The following is a 19,971-nucleotide window of genomic DNA, read 5'->3' as shown; positions in this document are numbered from 1 at the left end:
CATAAGGTATCTTTGAAAGAGCTGCCTCCTACCTTTACAGTTATATTTGCATAGTCTCTCATCTAGTTTTAATTTAAACTTAATTCAGCCAAAGCATTTAGGTGTTACTCCATCTCATTTTTATATGTGGTTTCTCACTGAACATTCTCTAAGTGAGATCGTATGGATATGCATCCAGCTGGTACAAATTCATAATTATGTAATTAATTAAGGTTTAGGCGCTTCCTACAAAAGGTGGGCCATTTCCTCCTGGTTGTGGGAGCTGCAGCCTGTGTTGGTGAGCAATGTCTGGTGACCCTGACATGATTGTAGAACAAAGAGACCCTGACATGACTGTAGAATGATATAAAGAGACCCTGACTCCCTTGCCAGAGCCAGAAGAGCTGGAGCCAGAGTGAGAATTCCTTCAACAAAGAAGGTAAAGCTGCTACCCCGACAGAAAGAGGGAAGCGAGAATTTATGGAGTCAGAATGTTAAAATCTTTGAAGAATCTTTGAAATCTTTGAAGCTATTTAACTGGGTCTCTGCTCACCTTAAAGCCTTAAAAAAAAAAACTGGCAAGCAAAAAGGGGGAATTATGGATATGCATCCAGCTGGTATGAATTTGTAATTAATTAAGGTTTAGGCCCTTCCTACAAAAGGTGGGCCATTTCCTCCTGGCTGTGGGAGATGCAACAACCTGCTGTGGAGCTGCAGCCTATGTTGGTGAGCAACAAGATCAGTGCCCATAGCTGTTATTATATGGGATAACCCCATCTATATGTCAGCTTCAGAAAAGGCTTTGCACATTAGTAGTCTAGATGACTTAAAATATAGGTCCAATATCTGGTATTTCAGCAATGTTGAGGAAGTGGTGACCCAAGTTGTAGTACCCCCTGGACCGGGTGGATGTGAAAAGCAGCTGGGACTGCTGTGAACTTCACATGAAGTTCTTTAAATAGCTGCTCCCCTTTCATAGCAATTTCCTGCTAATAGAATCCATTTTTTCAAATAAATTAATTTAGTCAAATAAAGAGTATGCGAATGTTGAGGTTGCTCATAGCTAAACTGTGATATTCTGTGCTGCTCTTGCAACTACTCTAAGCATCTAGCACAAAATGAGTTGTCTGGCATGGGAGAAATCTTATGTGAGAACTCATTTGTAAGATTTGACAGGTAACTACTATAAAATTCTAACTATGTTATCTGGAAGAGGAAAAATGGATTGCTAACAGTGACATCAGCTGCCATCTGGATGGGATTAATGCACAATCTAAAGCAAGATTGGATGCAAATTTTTAATGCTTGTTCTGCAGCAAACAATACAGTTCAGAAATGATAGTTGAGGGAAACTTCAGCAGGAGCAGCTGAGGAAAGTAAACCCTCTTTCTCATGTAAATTGCAAGAACATAGACTGTAAATTTGCTCTTTTGATTCATTGTGATGCCATTAGCAAAGCACTTAGGTGGTCCTTACTGTAATACAGCCCAGAATAAGCAGTCAGAATTAGGGACTAACCTTGGAGGAGGCTGGAGCCTAAAATGACAGCTAATTGCTGCAGAGTTGCAAATGACAGCGTTAAGGATTGCATGTCAGAAAAGGTTTTTCCTTTAGAAACACGGTTTTATCAGATGTCTTGTCTGCCTTTGCACTAAGTATAGGAAAATACCAGTAAGTCATGCTGATACTAATGTTAAAAGAATACAATTGCCGATTCGCTGCATTGCCTCTCCATTAATGGGGCTGCGTCAGACATGGAGTTAAACAAGCAAGTTCATCTCTTGTTAGCTTCATTTGGGAAGTTAAGTATTAGCTATTTGCCTGTTCTTGTTTTTAACCTACAAGGTAAGCATTTGCTTGAATGTTTTGTACTTTAACTTGGACAGCTAGTACACCACCCACGAGGCCACCTGTCTATCACTTCTACCTACTCCTCACTTAGCCAGAAAGTTAATGTATGTAGTCTGCTCTTAAATGCCTGGAATCCTTAATGATAATTGCCACCAGTGTAAAGTAAGTGTAGCATGCTTCTAAATCAAAACAATAATGACGGTGTTCATTCAGCAGACCTGTTTCTCTGCCAAGCCAGTTATTCCAGCTGAAGCTCTGGTGCAGAAGATACGGGACAGTGAAGAACAGCCCATGATCCAGTAGCCAGTGTAAAAGGATTAATTGAGGCAAGTCAATCAAAGAGTATGTTTCCATGTAGAAAGTTATCCATCAAACAATCACGAAACAGATGAGTCAATAGCAATTAGCATTGTTCAACATGCTGTGACTGAAGAGGAAGGAAATCAAATTAACACTAATTGTATCTTCCTTCAATTAATCATTTCAGTGCATAGCCACTTTAAAATATATTTAAGGTCTACACACTCGCATGATTAAACACTATTTTTAGCAGTCTGTCAGTCTCCCTAATAACTTTTGAACCCATTGCTCAATTAGTCCAAATTTGAAAAGGAGATTGTGTTGCTGCTATCAGTGTTCTACTGCGTACTGAAAATCAGCAGCCGGGTAAGGGCGAGACTCACAAATCAGTGCCCTGCACGGGAGGAAGGGTAGGCAGAGCACACCCTTGTCCTGCAGATTTAGCAGCAGCCAAGCAGAGGCTGAAGCCCACAGCTCCGGAGTGATGCTGACTCTTCTACACGAGTGGGGGGGTAAAGAAGAGTAGGGGTATCGCAGTGAAGAGAATGGCGCTGTTTAAGCACACCACCACAAATCTGTAAGACATCAGGCTTCCTTACCTCTGCTTGTGGTCCAACAACTTGTTTATAACCTCAATATTCTAAAGGGTTCCTTGCGTATAATTGTTAGAGTGATTAGGGACAATATGAAGGACAAGGAAAAGGACTTGGGAGTACTGGTGGATGAGAAGCTCAACACGAGCTGGCAATGTGCGCTGGCAGCCCAGAGAGCCAACTGTATTCTGGGCTGCGTCAAAAGAAGCGTGGCCAGCAGGTTGAGGGAGGTGATTCTGCCCCTCTACTCTGCTGTCGTGAGACCCCACCTGGAGTACTGTGTTCGGCTCTGGAGTCCCCAGCACAAGAAGGACATGGAGCTGCTGGAGTGGGTCCAGAGGAGGGCCACGAAGATGATCCGAGGGCTGGAACACCTCTGCTATGAAGACAGGCTGAGAGGGCTGGGGATGTTCAGCCTGCAGAAGAAAAGGCTCCAGGGTGATCTTGTAGCACCCTTCCAGTACTTAAAGGGGGCCTACAGGAAAGCTGGAGAGGGACTTTTTACAAGGGCATGTAGTGATAGGACAAGGGGCAATGGCTTTAAACTGAAAGAGGGGAGATTTAGATTAAATCTAATGAAGAAATTTTTCACTCTGAGAGTGGGGAAACACTGGAGCAGGTTGCCCAGAGAAGTTGTGGATGCCCCATCCCTGTAAGTGTTGGAGGCCAGGTTGGATGAGGCTTTGAGTAACGTGATGTAGTGGAAGGTGTCCCTGCCCATGGCAAGGGGAGTTAGAACTAGATGATCTTTGAGGTCCCTTCCAACCCAAACCATTCTATGATTCTGTGATTCTAAGTCTTACTGCCTGGCAATCAGAGCTGTTCCCCCACAACCTTTCAGGCATACAATCCTATTCAGCAGTAAAGCCTGATATAGTTGGATTGCAACTATTGCTTTCAAAAAGGTAAGAGTATTACCATAATTAGATAGTATGGTTTATTCGTACAGTTTAAAAAATGTATTGTAATCTGCCTGTGGCACCAAGTGATTTATGTGTGCATATGTTTGTTATATCGGGTTCGGCAGGGCTTTTAAAAAGTTATAAATCACTCAAATGAGCTCATAGTGATTTTAGAGTATTATAATGACAGGACTAATTTAGACAATACCAAGGTACCGAATAAATTCACAAAGTTAGTTGAAGCATTAGAGAAGATAGTAAGTAATATAACACAAATGGAATATGACAGAAGCACAGCATAACTTCCATGTCTGTCTTAATTTTCACAAGCGTAGCCATTATTTGTTTGTTTGCTTTTTAAAATATGTCTAGCAACATCGGAGAGGGTTTATGAAAAACGTCAACAAACTCAGCTTAACCACCTCCACTCTTAGTTGAGTAGGTGCGTAATAAAACCGTTCTGTTAGCCAAACGGTCTCTTACGGTAATTTGATTTCTTTTCAGATCTGATCTCCAGCTAGCATACAAACAACGATTGTGATTAAATGCACTTAGTACATATGTTATTAATCTTATTTTACCTTCCCAACAGTCCTTAAATTCACAGTGTATTTCTAATATCTAATGAATTAAAGATCTTTTTTCTAGATTTTTACATTATATTATAAAATAAATTTGCTAAGGTGCCGAGCACCAGTACATCAGCAGTTTTCTGTATGGTCAGCATTAGTTGATGGCCCACACCTTTGAGGCTTGAGCCTTGCTAGCTAAGTACAGGTCAGCAGTTTGAAAGGGAAAGCAACGTTCAGGGCTGGGCAAACTGATTTATGAAAAAATAAAAGCCTTTACTGACCTTCCCTAAAATCTGTGTCTGCCTGAAGATAAACCTGATCCTGCAGATAGATGGAGCACTAGCACCAACTGGAAGGGGCTGGTTGATTGTGTCTCTTAATCCCTAAGCTGCATATTGCTTTTGAGCTCAAGAGCTTTCCCATTTGCTCTTAGAGGCCTTTCAGTCTGTATTTGTATGCTATCCGGAACACTGGGGTCCCAATAATTGTATCTGTTGGGTCAATATAATATTATCCTATTGGATATTGCTGTATTGTGCAGCTTCCTAGACAAATAGAAAATTCTAAATTTCCACAGATTCAGGTGTGACATTCTGTAAATATCAAGTGCATTTGATAAAGGCACAAAGGTTTTAAGACAGATCTTCAGCTAGCATAAAGGCAATTCTAGGGATGTCACAAGCCAGTTTTACTTCATATTTTATAATAAGCAAAGAACAAATCTATTGTCTACACTTTCCTAGCTTTTACCTGCTTTTGGAATGCCTGGCTCTGTTTTAGAGGAAGCGAGATCTGCATCTGATTTGCCTTGGCAAATATAAGCAGGCTCATAATTCACACTCCAAAAGGAGCTGTAAAGGTTTAAATTACACACAATAAACATTTCAAACTTTACTTCTTGCTTTAGGCATATGCACAGAACATTTACAACCAAGCACATCATCTTTTCTAGCAAATAATTCCTAAGAATGTAAATTCCAGTGCAGTGGTTGTCATATATTTTATGTTCTGTGCATAGCAATCTTGGCAAAGTAATTTTGTTAGAAGCAATAAACCAACTACTCATGTCTGGGATGAACATGAAAAGAAAATGGCAGAAAGTCTGAGCATTTGTCTTTGTTACTCATGGCATGTTTCAATTTTTTTCGCTTGTGAAGATGATGATCAAATCAGATGTGCTACGGAGTACATCTGAGCAATACGTACGCCCTTAATGAATAAACAGCTCCGTCTGAAAACATGGAAATGAGGTGGCTGCATACTGCCTGTATTTTTGGTTCCATACAACTGCTGTAAAATACTTGGTTGAGGATCCTGAAGTTCTTACTTTCCAGAGCAACTAAGAGTTACCTGTCACAGACAGGTGGAGAAGGGCAGCAGTACACATCAAAATGAATATAGCCATTCTGGATATAGGTGTAATGCGAATAGTGAGAAGCCAGAAGGTCCTGCACATGGGTTGGGCAATCCCAAGCATAAATACAGGCTAAGCAGTGAATGGATTGAGAGCATCCCTGAGAAGGACTTGGAGGTGATGGTCAATAAGAAGCTCAACATGAGCCGGCAATGTGCGCTTACAGCCCAGAAAGCCAACCATATCTTGGGCTGCATCAAAAGAAGCGTGGCCAGCAGGTCAAGGGAGGCGATTCTGCCCCTCTACTCTGCTCTTATGAGACCCCACCTGGAGTACTGCATTTAGCTGTGGGGACCTCAGCACAAGAATGACATGGACCTGTTGGAGCGAGTCCTGAGGAGGCCCACAAAGATGATCTGAGGGCTGGAGCACCTCTTCTATGAAGAGAGGCAGAGAGAGTCAGGATTGTTCAGCCTGGAGAAGAGAAGGCTCTGGGGTGATTTTATAGCAGCCTTCCAGTACCTAAAGGAAGCTTACAAGAAAGCTGGAGAGGGACTTTTTACAAGGGCATGTAAGAGGGTTGCCCAGAGAAGTTTTGGATGCCCCATCCGTGGAAGTGTTCAAGGCCAGGTAGGTTGAGGCTTTGAGCAACCTGATGTAGGGGAAAGTGTCCCTGCCCATGGGAGGAGGGTTGGAACTAGATTATCTTTAAGGTCCCTTTCAGCCTAAACCATTCTGTGATTCTATCATAGATTTTCTAACATGGAAGGAGAAGGCTTCTGTACAAGGAAGGAAGAGAAGAGATACCATGAAAGCAGGATAATACAGTATTCCTAGCTCCTGGGAGAGAAGATACAAGTGAAAAGTGCAGAGCTGGCTGAATGCATTTTTTAAAAGTACTGGCTAGTCTTTTGACCTACATAAAAGTGCCTACAGCATCCGTTTGGTGATAGAAGTAATTCATTGCAATAAATACCTGCTATTTTAATATTCCTGGTAGTAGGGTTGAAAAAGAGGCAAAATCTGCTCATGAACTAGACCCAGTTCTTGAAGGCAGCCTCCCAGCCTGTGCCTCTGTTTGACCCATTGTCGGTTACAAAATTCTCAGAGAGTACACGGGACTCTCTGAGATGAGGACGTATTTCATTTGAGATGTCATTCTAGAAACGCCTAGTGATCTGCTGCCATTCTGGTCTACAACTGTGATCAGTTGGCACTTTGACCGTCCTCACTGCTCTTGTTTTGTGTATAGCTGGCAGTAGGACAAGGAAAAAAATCAATCGGGCATACCAAGGAAAATGATGCATTATTTAAAAAATAGCAAATCATGTCCTATAGGGAAGAAGAACTGGAAGGTTATCTCTTTTTTGGAGCCAACATGTGCAAACGTGGGTTAGTGGTTTTTGTTAAGATGCACTTTGGCTATACCACAGAAGATTGAGTGCATAGTCTGTGCTGTATCCAGCAAGTTATACTGTTAAGTTTAGCCAAAGCAAGTGATTTAAAATATGGTTCACATCGGACTGGGCAATATTTTAAACTGTAGTAGGAGTATCTTGTCAGCATCACCAGCTTTAAACATGCCTAAATGGCCAGGTTTACCTATGAAGAAGCTGATGAAGGCATAGAAATAAGAGGGGGGAGGTGGAAGGGAGAAATGGGGGGAGGGGTTTGTTTTGGGTTTTTTTCCCCAAGCATAAGATTATAGGTTGGGGCAAGAACAGTGAGTGGTGCCATAGTTATGTTAGTAAACAAGAAGACCAGCATCTGCACCAAATGCTGGTTTGGACCAGCTCTGGTCTGTCCTATGGACTACATAACATTCACAGCAGGAACGCATGATGTGTGCATCTCCCAGTTTAGTTGCATTCAAAAAGGAACACAGTTTGCATTTGAGATGTGAACCAAAGTGGTGTGGATCAGGAGATTCACTCCAAAAGCCTACTCCTGATAAAAAAATGAAAGGCAGATGTAGGTACATGCTGTATAAATTTAAAGAAATTAACTGAACTAGCACCTCACAGGAAAGACAGGGGCCTCCATTTACAGGTGCTTTGAGACAGGCAGTTATTTTAAATAAAGAATTTTCACTTCACAGGAAATATTCTGAAGTTTTATTTATATTGAAAAACAATTTAGAACATTTTTCAAAAAAGATATTTTAAAGGGTTATTTTCATGGAATTCTAAATACTTTTTCACAGGGTTTTCAGTGTTGGATATTTCTACTCTTTATGCTGCATTTCATTTTAATCCTTTGACAGGGATCATTAGTTTTTGCTTCAAGTGGTCTTTTACTTCACTAGAAATTCCAGGACTCAGTTTAGCAAGATTTTATTTGAACTATGTTGTATTATCAAATGAAGAGTTTTCTTTCTTATTGCAGCTGTCCAATTAAATATTTTGGGAAAAGGCTTTACAAATAACAGAAAAAGAATAGTTTTAATCAAAGCTAAGTACTGTGGCAGTTATAGTCTTCCTGATAAGCTGCAAGATACACTGATGATTTATCTGTAACCACTGTATTTCATACTTTAATACATTACACTTCAGGCTTTGCCACGTCTTAACATTTCCAATGACAACGATAAGTAGTCCTTCGCTGAACCTGCTTTAATAAAGCAAAATGACTAGTCTCTTCTAAAACATACCCAATAAAAAACACTAAAGCTGGTCATCTTATGAATGAGTGTTACTCATTCACCACTGCAGTTCAAGTTTCATGCCAGCTTTTCTGCCCAGCTGGGTGTTGTGGGAGCCAGGAACCTCTGGGCTACAGCAGGGTTCTGTTTCAGGTCTCTAAGATTTCTGATCAAATCAATACAAAGTTCCCACTTCCTCCTATTAAGAGCTTTATTTGAGAACAGCATGCACTTCAAACTGCTCTCATTACTAAAACCAGACAGAGGCATCCAGACAAGAATCTGAAACGGGCAGAGAACTATGTAGTAAACTATACAGCTTAACAGACCAAAAGAAAAAAAATTTACATGTATGAAAGTGAGTGACAACACTGGAGAGTACAAGACAACATACATTACAACCACATACAAACCTGAAAGACACTCCGTGCTTTTGGAAGAGAGACATAAATTACCTAAAGTACTTTATTTTGAATATCTTTCTGGGGTAGCTAAGTAGAGATCATTACATCATTCAGTTACTTGCTACTGGATCAAAGTTTACATGTCTGGAGACATACGTTTAAGGAAGGTAGTTGATTATACTGTTGCTTGAAGAATCGTCCAAAGTGTCTCTACACAACAGCAGACTAAAATACTATTTTCATTATTTTTATTTGGAAATTAGAGTAATATATGGACAAATACATACTTTCACAATACAGGAAGGAAAGAAAAAGTGTTCTACATCTAGAAAGGGAGGTATAAGCTAGTTTTTATGCAGACTATTTATAAGATAAAGCAGTGAAAGCTTTTCTGATGTTGGCAACAAACGCAGAAAAATTGTTAGTTTCTCTCACTTTGAGCTGGAACTCTGCTATACAGTCCAGAGGAGGAGTACAGGAAGTCACTAAAATGACACAAATTTCCAAAAGATTAGACTATCATAAAAAAAAAGTGTTTTTCCATGCTTATGAAATACACATGTAGTTTCTTGTCTTTTTATGTTTTAGTTTTATCCAGCATTATTTTTGAGTAACCTATTAAATCATTTTCTTTCAGCAAAGACAAAGCCTCAAAGAACTCACATTTTTTTTATTTCCAGACCTCCAACTCAGCACTGTGCTCCTGCTTGAATTGTTACAGCAATTTCTAGTAATCCATAGCCTTCTCAAAAACTGAAACACATTCCTAAACATTTTTGTTGCTCTGCAGGTTAGCAGACTGAAAACTGATGTAGCCCAGCATGTGATAAACTTTTAACTTCAGCACAGTTTAGATTTGAATTAGTGAAAACAGAAATCTATTCAGTCCACATCTAGAGGCATAGTGGAGCAACAGGAGCATCCGTCTGGAAGCTACACAGTACAGTGCTCAAATTACCACTGCTGTTCTTTGTAAGTGAAGTAAGATCTGTACTGCAAAAACAGCTTTAAGATCTGAAAGGTTGTACCCTTGCAGAAGAGGAATGCTGGATTTCAAGTTTTAATTTTTCTCCTACGTCACACAACTGTAAGGGTTAGAAACATAGAATCGTTAGGGCTGGAAGGGGCCTTCAAAGGCCATCTAGTCCAACCCCCCTGCAAGGAACAGGGATATCTCCAACTAGATCAGGTTGCTCAGGGCCTCATCCAACCGGGCCTTGAACGTCTCCAGGGATGGAGCATCCACCACCTCTCTGGGCAACCTGTTCCAGTGTTCTACAACTCTCATGGTAAAAAATTTTTTCCTAATATCCAATCTGAATCTACCTCCCTCTATTTTAAAACCATTACCCCTTGTCCTATCACAACTGGCCCTCCTGAACAGCCTCTCCCCATCTTTCTTGTAGGCCCCCTTGAGGTACTGGAAGACTGCTATAAGGTCACCCCGGAGCCTCCTCTTCTCCAGGCTGAACAGCCCCAACTCTTTCAGCCTGTCCTCATAGGAAAGGTTCCCTGTGTAGTGGGGAACCTCGTTTTTTTCTGCCCTCTAGGCCTCTCAAACAGGTTGAAACATGCCTGGCAGCATAAGCACTCACTCTAGCATAAAGGGAAGAAGCAACAAACCACACGCTGAAGCATTTATCTATGCCTGTGTATCTCTTTTCTCTCCTGCTTTGCTCAGTACCGAGTACACAGCAGCTCCAGAAATGGAAGGAGGTGAAGATAACACAGTTCTATTTTCCCATAAATTAACAAGAGAAGCTTCATTAAAAAAATATTACCATTTCAATATTTTTCATTCAGAAATTGGAAGATAAAGGTTAAAATTAAACTGTACTTTACTCCTCTCCCCCTTTTTTTAAATAGGGGCATCAGATTCTGTCCTCTTGCTTAAGTATTCAGCATTCACATACCTTCATACTCTCCCTGTTCATTTATGGAAAGGGTAAACACATATGGCTTGTCAGGATCTTTGTGGTCAATGTGTCTGAATATAAACTGTAACTGTTCATCTAAAGGAAGCACAAACAGAATTAATTAACGCCATTAACCTCTGCTGGAGAGTCACAGTGATGACTAACAATCACAACGTTAAGCTACAGTTTCACATAATATTCTTAGAATACTTACAAGTTAAGCAAACCTGGTCTCTGAAAGACAAATGCATTTTAACGTACCATATTGTGCCATTTGAGAGATAATGGTAATACGTGGGCTGGGGCAATTCTTCAGTTGTGCAAGCTAGTATGTTCTTTACTGCACAATCCAACATTCACCACGTTGCATCACTGCACATGAACACTACAGAAACTTACCGTGAATTCTGCGTATCTCCAGTCCAAGCCGCTCTTCAAATAATACTTTAGACTTGCATAGTCGTTCCACTCTCTCCTTACTGGCTTTGTTTTTAGAAGATATTACTAGAATTTTAAAAGCCACCGTGAATATCAAAGTAAAGGTAAAACAAGCACATAAAAAAATGCAACAGTAGAAAAGCCCATCAAAAGCGAGTGTTGAAAACAATTCCTCCTCTAACTAAGAAAATCTACTTATTATCCTTGGCTTACTTACATTCCTTTTTCTTCATCAACTCTTCTTTAAGCTCTTGGATCCTGTCAGTCAAGTCCTTCTTTTGCTCTTCTTCTTGATTTAGATTAGATTTTATTTCTGTCAAACGCTCTTGATTTTCTGATATGCGTTGGCTCTGCTCAAGAATCTCTGAAATGAGGCAAGAAAATACAAACATGTGTAGTTGATTAATTAGGTCTACACTATTCAGTACTTATCTGTGTAGTTTGAGTTCATTTGAAAAAAAAAAAAATCTAGTGAAATGTATGCTTTCTCAGCTGAAAAGGGAAGTCAGCATAACTATTCTAAAAGCATCAAGTAAAAGCACAAAGTTATTCAAAACAGAAGCTACTAAGTAGGGAGCTCCTCTGATACGTCATTCAGATGCAAACTGGTTTTGGTGCCAGAACTATATACATCCTCAAAGCAGGAGGATGGTGGATCCTGTTCACAGACAAATGATCTGACAGAAGGCAAGGAACGAAACACTGACTGATATTAGATGGCAATTATTTTTATTTGATATTCTGAAGTTTAACTACAAAATTCGGAGAAGTTAATCCTACACTGATAGGCTGACTATATTCTGTTACTAATACGGAAGACGCATAAGTAACCTCACAATATTTAACTTCAGTAATCAATTTCATTTATTTTTCCTATTGCAGCCAGCAATCTCTGGTACTTTGTTGTTTTGAATACTTAAACACCAAAACCCTTCTACAGAAAACTTTTACCGGATCTTTATCTTTTTGCATCATCAAAGAAGTTTTCCAACAAATTGCTTTTGACTTGCAATTTACATATCATAACCAACCAAATACTATTGGTTTTAATTCTATCTTCATTCTGATGTTCTTGTTTACCTTTTAAAATGGGAAGTTAAACATTGTTCAGCTGTATTAAGTTAATTTTAGAAACACTAGACACGATAAATAAAACACCATACTGTACCATTGCTATACTCCTGAATTTTATCAATCATCATGTCCCCTTCTTTCAGCTTCTTGGACCATTTCTCTGGAATAGAAAGTTATTCCAGTTATCGAAGAAGTTTGATGATAACTTGGAAAAAGTAGAGGTAACAGGAACATAGAGCCTTTTTACCTGAAAGCATTTTTATGGACTCCTTGCATGAATCTCTCAGTGCTAAAGTCTGATTGATTTGTTCAGTGCCATAAAGGCTTTTCAGTTTGGTCCAAAACTCCTTTGTTTCTCTTTCAAAGAGGGCAATTTCATCTTCTGTCTTTGTATTAGCCATAGTGCTGCAACAAACACGTAGGCGAACAAATGTGGTGTCAAGACACACAAGACAATTGCGGCAGTTACGAATCACAAGATAAATCTTCGGAGCAGTTTTTATCCCCTTGGCTGGTCACTAAAACCTCTCCCCAGGAGTTGTCGTCGTTGCTGTTGCTACAAGAAGCAGTAACGGCAGGAGCTGCATTTCTTCCGCCGCTCCCCAGCGACGGGCTATCTGCGCAGGGGGAGCCCCCGCACCGCGCCGCGCTCGGCACCGCCGCGGCCCCGACCGCCGTTCCCGCCCGCGCCCTCCTGCCGCCGGGGCGCCCCCACCCCTGCGCCGCCGTCCCGCGGAGCTCGCGCCGCACCAGGGCCCGCTCCACACGCTCGCGGCCCGGGCCGAGGGGCGGCCGGGGCGCGCTTCCTCCTCCCGCCCGACGGGACGCTAACGGCGGCGGCCGGGCTGCTGCGGCCCCGCGAGCCAGCGGCGCTCCGCGGCGGCCGCCGCCGTGTCCCCGCGCGGGGACGCCTGCCGAGCCCCGCACGCAGCAGCCCTGCCCCAAGGAGCGGAGCGGGACGGGGCGAGCGAGGAGAGCCAAGGGCCGCCTGCACTCACCGGCTTTCAAACCGCCAGCGCCTTCCCGCCTCCCCAACGGCTGCTTTCTAACTGGGCACCGCCTCTCGCCTGCCTCGCAGCAAGCGCACTGCTGATTGGCTCAGCCGTTTTCGCAGCCGCGACTCCCGGCCGCAGGGCATGCTGGGAGCCGCCGTTGCTGTGGTAACGCCCCTCCGGGGCGCGGTGCAGCCGCCATGGCCGGGGGTCGGGTTGGGGCCGTGCGGCGTGGCTGTTCGCGCCGTCGAGCCTTGCGGAGGCGGGCGGTGCCCGCGCTGCGAGGGAGAGGCGGCTGTGAGTCCCTCTCCTTCCCGTGGGAAACGCCCGTTGGGATTAAGACGTTCTTCCAGGGCCCGCTGAGGGGGGCGGCTGGGCGGTGTGCAGCGGCGGGGAGCGGAGCCGGCGGGCCGCGCTGGAAAGCCCGGCGCGGTGTGTGGGATTTGCTGTTCCGTGCTGAGTGAAACCAGGTTCGAACTGGGGAGCGGGCTGGCTCCTGTGCGCTCCTCTGAGCTGGAGCTTGTTTCCAGTGTCTGGTTTATTCACGGAACGCACTGGGGGTAACTTAGGCGTAAGTTTCGTGACGCTTCTGAATTGCCTTTTAATTCCCCGAGCCTGAATTCTCTCCTGAGTGTGGAGATGTTTGCCTATCTTTATGATAGGTAAATCGTAAAAAATTAAGGTGCATATTTCTGACAGGAGACTGACACGCAGAGGTAATGGCAGCCCTTTCGGTATGAACAAAAGGACCATAGAGCAGCCCCGCCTGTGCCCAGTCGAACGCTTGTCAGAAGCCTCTGTCATTGTGAATGTCCTCATCACTTCGCACCTAATTTCTCTCCGTTTGGGTGTGTTCCGTTTTGGCTCTGGAAAAGCACTAGTTTGTGGTCTCGGGTACCAGCCTTCAGTTCATCATGGAGGCTACTTGTTAATCGTTTTGTTACCACAGCTAATGAGTTTCTCCTGGCATTAATTTGCTTCAGTACTATTTAGAAGATCTCAGAATAATGTAAGCTTAGTAAAGCTTTGAGGATTGCTGTCTGAAACCATTGATTACTCTTCCCCTCTGCACTGTATCCGAGGCAAAGTATGATATGAGACCACTAAATATTAGTTGTCATATTCTTGTATAAACTGTTATTGCTGGTGGATAGCACTTCTGCCCAACTGTATTTCTGTCTCATTTGTCTCAGACACCTGTTCTCCAGACTTAAGAGTTTCCTCAGCATTAGTCCTAAAACTCATTATTAGACCACTGTTTCTTATCTGCTTTTGGAGGTAAATTTACAGAAGTCGGGCTGGTTCAGAAATGATTACCTAGCCACATATAAATTTGGGCATTGTGAAGCCTATACTTTATGACTTTTTTTTTTTTTTTTGACTAGGACCATTTCTCTCTTCTTCCTATTCAGACCTTAACCCTAGCTGAGTGAACATTGCCAGTATGAAGTTTAAATGTTGCCCCTAATACCTCTGGTCTTTGTTATTTTAGCTGGTAACTTTCTGAATGCGCGATTTTCCCAGCCCCTGGCGTTTAGCAAATATAAGTTCAACCAATCTAAACAAATCCTGAATTCTAATTCGTAATCTTTTGGTGGGTTCTTCAGTCTGATCTCTTCTGAATCCTTTTACTAACTTAGATAATAGGTTCACCCCACAGTAGCTGGCACTAGCTCCAAAATGTTAGGTATCTTTTTTATCAGTAAATACTTTCTAGATTTTGTTATCCTATTCCGTTGGTTTAGACTTTCACCAACCAAAACCTAAATATAGCCTGTGACATTTGCTAGCACAATCCATACCTTAATTGATCTTTTTTCTGACTGATTTGAGAGGCCTTTCTCAGAGTTTTCTAGAGACATGAACTTACAGTATAACCTTGTCCTCAACCTTACTTTCCCACTACGAACTCTCTCCACAATCAGCTTACCAACTGCATGTTTACACGAAGCATGGTGATTTTAGCAGGTACTAGTTCTCTGTTCAAACTGACAGCTCTTACCAACCACAAACAGAAGTGTGGCCTCATGAGCCAAACTAGAACAGGTCATATGCTTTTTAACTCCTGTGTTGGGTCTGATTCAAGAGGCTCCATAATCAGAAACGCTGGCACCTGACCTTACTGTAACTCTAGCCCAGACTCTTGTTCTGAAATGTTTTTTTCTGTCTGTCATATAAGCCACAGGGTAGTCATGGATGGAAGAAAGTTTTAACCATGATTTACCCTATTTCTAGCACTATGAGCTTTTTTGGAGAAAATGTAATTGTACCGCGTGCAAATTTTCTGCACTTGCTAGCTCTTCATGGGTGTCTTTGTAACCCTAAGTACTTGGTTAAACGTGAGGTTCCAAGAGGTGCACCGGTAGCAGCAGGGTGACAGTTAACCTGCAGTCAAACTGAAGGGCAGGCTATTGCCAAAAAAGGTCTGTTGCTTTAGTTTATTGCTAGCTCCAATTCCATGCTGGGCTGTTCCAGTGCTGAGTGAAGGGGTAGTTGAGAGCTGCAGTTCAGGGTTGGAGAACTGCTGCAGCTTAGGTGGAAACTGCTAAGAGAACACAAAATTTAAGAGCCAGTGCTCATAAACAGACTCAGCTACTTCTTTGGCAGGTTTCTGACCTCACTGGGCTAAGGTTGGCATGGGGCTAGTTTCAGGGATTAGAGAATAGCAATAAATAAGGCAGTGATCTTATTGGAAAGGGAACAAAAAAAACGCAGTGAAGATTGTTGCCCTTTTGGGTCCAGACTCCATTTCCGCTTGCAGTTTATGGAACTTGAAGGATTTTTATTCACTGTTAAACTCTAGATTGCTTGTAATTTCTAAAAAGTAGCTCTTCATACTTAAAATTATAATAACTAGGATTGCTTAGATGTGACTTTTTCATGAACATGTCAAAATTGTGTTCCATGCATTGTTTGTATCATTTATACTGTTACACACACAAATATAAACAAGTATTAAGGTCTGGCAGTTATTGTGGTACTGCGAACACGAGGTTTGTTAGTTTCCTGTATGTGCATAGTTAACTTTATAGCAAGGAATAATGACGGTGTAGTAACTAGGAAAGATTAGATTAATAAGGTGGCAGAACCAAGAGAAAGAAAGTGTGCCACATTAGTGTTTGCTAAACCTCTCTGCTGGTCAGTCCAGCCCTGAAGAAGCCTGACCTTAACTAGGGCTGCCTGCACTCCAATGAGTGCGTGAGGGAATGGAATATGGAAAGAAAGAGCGAGCTTCTTGCGAGTCTTCTCTTCCTAAATTAAGATTTATCTTTACAGTGTTCCATTTGGAAAATATTCATTTTCAGCTGCCAGTTGTTGTACACAGTGTCTGCTTGTGAACTTAGTAAATTGCTGGTTAATCCTTGTGGCTGGTCCAGTGCCAATGAAAACACTGATGTGGAAGTTAATGTTATTGTTCAATTAACTAAGCATAATGTACCAGAAAGTTAGGGCCAGTACATAGGCCTCCATTAGCAGTGTTTCAGAAAGTGTGTGCTTTGATGGCTTTTCCTTCCCTTGCAAACATTTGCTTAACAGCATCTGATATCCGTTATGTAATATTTGCTCTAATGTGTAGGTGTAAAGTAGCTGTAAACATTTTATCCTCCCTTCAGTGGATCATCAACATGATTCTTGTTTCGATACTATTACCAAGAATATATAAAGTTTTGGATAGTCTCTGTTTTTGTATGTCTTGGAAAATAAAATAAATAGCAAATAGTTCTATTTCAAATATCATCTCAAGTGACTTTGAAATACTAAGCATGTTACAGAAGCATTTTTGCAGTGTTTTGCATAGAAAAGGAGGGGGGAAAAAAACTTATTGAGGCAGTATTTCTCCTTTTGTAGTTTAAATAAGTTATTAAATTTAGTATTTCAAGACATGTTTTGCCATCTTTTCTCTACTGGTGACTAGAGTTAGGAAAGTCTTTAGTGTCTCAGACTTTTACAGGAAGGACAAGAGATGACTCAAATGTCAGCTGTTGATTGCCTCTTGGATTTAGATGGATCATGAGAGCTTCCAGGCACAATGAGAACATCACCTGAGCTGTCTCTCTCACAGAAACCTACTTACCTGTTCCAAAAACTCCCTGCATATCTTTTGTAAACGTGACTCCTCTGGTATATCTAAGATGTGGATGTAGGAGCTTCTGAAACAGTCAGAAAGAACGTAGGAGAAAATTAAAGCTTATTTATGTTTCCTGTTAGCTGATAGTCTTCATGATGTCTACAGTACTTATCTTTCTATTGTTCTATCTAAGCAGAAACATAATTAGCAGCATATGAATCAGCAGCAAAATCTTAAAATTAATATCAGAAGTCCTTGAGCATTTATGCTGAAAGAGGTTAGTTACTCTGCTGAAACGTTGCCAAGACATACCTTCAAACATTATATTAATAAAGTTTCTGGAGAACCCAAAGCGTGCCTGAAGAAATGTTCAGCTTGAGCAGATGCAGCACTATCCCAGCGGGTAACATGGGTGGGTGTTTTTATATTTATAAATAAAACATGCAAAAAGTTATGGCAATGGTCCTGCACATCCTGCATCAGGCAATTTTTCTGATACTATTGAGTAACAACGGTGGCATTAGAGAGGGACTGGAAAGTGATCTGGTTTATTTCTTGGTAGGCTCTCCTGAGGACATTAAATTGTATCTTGATGGAAACTTACTGATTGTAAAATATTTTTTCTAATAGAACATTGATTATTTAGACTTAACCTCATTACAATTGCTGTTACAACTAAGTTTTAACTAAGTACTAGAAACAAGATGGCTGTTATTCAGCCAACAACTGACTTGACATTTAAGATCATGTGTGAAGCTACTATTCTTTATAAACTAGACTGAAAAACAGAAGAAAACTTCAGATTCTCCACATTTTTGCATACTAAGCCTCGACATGTGTAAAAGAGTGATTTTTATTGTTGTTACCGTAAGTCCTACTTATCTTTAAAGGAGGGATACTTCTGCTGCAAAAAGAAAAACGTAGCAAAAGGACATTTTCTCTAGTAATAAGGTATAAAAAGTTATTTGAGAGAGATGTTTCTAAACAAGTGAGTTCTTGGGAAAGAACTGGGAGAGGAAAAATTAGTTCTATCAGTTCGTTTATATGACAGTTCCGTTGCTGGACGCCCTGAAAACCTATAAGCTGTACGGCTTAGCAAGGAACAAGCCTCCCCAAATATTTGCAGCGAAAAAGCTAGGAAATATTTATTGTTGAAATATCCTGAAATTTTGAGTTTGGAAGGGTTTTCCTTGAAATCAGGTGAAACCAATTGAAGTGAATAATTCAGTCATTTTACAGCAAAGTACTGTAGTGGTTATTCAGAAACTATATATAGAATTTTAAGTCTCTTTTTAACTTTAAGGTTTTCTACCTGGCTCAATGCAACTGGTAGCAAAAACTGTAGGATTTACATCTGCTGAAAGTTTCTAAAAACAGACTATTAATAGCTAGAGTAAATGTGAGTAGCTAAAGTAAATGTGAGATTGCGTGAGGAAGAGAGGTCTTCTAAGTCCATTTAGTTGTCATGCCTTGTTTGTCCAATCTACTTAACGTTTCCGTGTGACTTCCCTGACCACCCATCAGAAAGCCCTGTTAAGCTGTTAAGTCTCTCTTCAGCTAAACAGTTAAGTAGTTGGTGTCTTTGTCTCCACAGCTTGTATAGTTTGGCTTTAAGTGCCTTGGAGAAAGCAGTAGGGAAGTCCACAGTGCATATGTACAGCTGCTTTTGTTTTCTGCTTTTAATTGTTTCAGATACATAGATAATCTTTAATAGAAGATGTGGATGTGAGAGCCTGATAAAGAACTGAAGTTCTCCTCGTGCTGCTCTGATGATGTCAGATGATGGTATCATCAGACTTTTGGTATCCATTTAATCTCTTGTGGGAAAAAGTTTCTCAGGTAGCCACCTCACAAATGAACATAAACCTTTTCTATACTACAGTTATTAGTACTAATATTGATAAATCTGATGTACTAATACATTATTTGCTGTATACTCTTAAAATCCTGCTCTCTGGCAGAATGTCGGTTTCCTCTTGGCTGTTTGCCCTGGAGAATCCAAGTGCTTCACTTGGAAATGCTTGAAGGAAACGCTCATAACGGTGTTCCCACCCTTGCTGTGGTTTGTGAAGCAGGTCTCCTTTCTGCCAGGCTGGGCAGCACGAAGGGAGGCCGCGGTGGGCAGAGGGGTGTAGGACTTGTGTCCTGTAAGCTATACATGAGAATGGCCATACTGAGTGAGGATGACTGCATCGTGCCCTGGCTTAACATGGCCTCTTGTATGAAGGAAACAATTATTTTTCAGTGCTTTGAGAATATTGCTGCTTTAAAAAAATGAATCTACAGCTTAACAGCATTGTCTATGTGTGGATGCTGGCTGTATTTTCCATGACCGAAAATGTGTTGTGCAAAGTATTAGACGCAGCACGGTAGCCAAATTCCATTTTGAAGTGAAATGTACAGCTTTAATGGCAGTTCTGCAGAGACCTATTATTTGTGTATTCTTTCTATCCTTTGTACAGGCAACACTTAATGAAGCATACACATTACTAATGTCCATCCTGTAGAGAAATGAACTGTGAAAAAATTCAAGCAAACATGTTCCAACTGTTCATACAAAGGGCAGCATAAGTCACACATTGTGTTTCCACAAAACTTTCCCCACAATTTGCTGCTGCTCAGCATGTACTTCACTTAGTTTCCTCCAATTAAAGTTTGCAAACAGAAAAGCTTTCCAGTGCTAACAGACTCATGTGCTTTCCCAGAGATTTGGAGCCACGTGTTCCAGGAATGGCTGGGTACACCACGCCGATACAATATAAAGGCAACGTCAATCACCTTCTCTCACTTTTTAATAGCTCCCCTCCATGGTTCTCATCCTCCATCACTAGAAATCTGAGATTAAAGGAACTTTACTATATTTCAAGTACAGTTTAATCCATTAAG

General features: G+C 41.3%; 1 protein-coding gene across 1 annotated transcript; it reads right to left on the bottom strand.

Annotated features, from left to right (window-relative positions):
- Nucleotides 1-8,956: 8,956 nt before the first annotated feature.
- On the bottom strand, nt 8,957-12,425 carry SPC25 (SPC25 component of NDC80 kinetochore complex). Its single transcript, XM_009983439.2, has 6 exons — nt 12,272-12,425; nt 12,119-12,184; nt 11,168-11,314; nt 10,912-11,016; nt 10,510-10,608; nt 8,957-9,081 (listed from the first exon to the last, which is right to left on the bottom strand). The coding sequence occupies exons 1-6, from the start codon at nt 12,423-12,425 to the stop codon at nt 8,957-8,959; spliced, it is 696 nt and encodes a 231-aa protein (XP_009981741.1).
- Between the last annotated feature and the right edge of the window lie 7,546 nt (nt 12,426-19,971).

The sequence above is a fragment of the Tauraco erythrolophus genome, chromosome 8 (assembly GCF_009769465.1).
Source record: "Tauraco erythrolophus isolate bTauEry1 chromosome 8, bTauEry1.pri, whole genome shotgun sequence".
Taxonomy (NCBI): Eukaryota; Metazoa; Chordata; class Aves; order Musophagiformes; family Musophagidae; genus Tauraco; species Tauraco erythrolophus.
The sequence above is the reverse complement of the archived record's forward strand: the minus strand, read 5'-3'. Positions and strand labels throughout refer to the sequence as shown.

Bases quoted from the DNA above. Each gene is read 5' to 3' on its own strand.
- SPC25 (XM_009983439.2), bottom strand. From the start codon at position 12,425: ATGGCTAATACAAAGACAGAAGATGAAATTGCCCTCTTTGAAAGAGAA. The intron at 11,315-12,118 runs GTACAGTATGGT...GCCTCATTTCAG, and splicing joins AATTCAGGAGTATAGCAATG to AGATTCTTGAGCAGAGCCAA. The intron at 10,609-10,911 runs GTAAGTTTCTGT...TGCTTCCTTTAG, and splicing joins GGAGATACGCAGAATTCACG to ATGAACAGTTACAGTTTATA.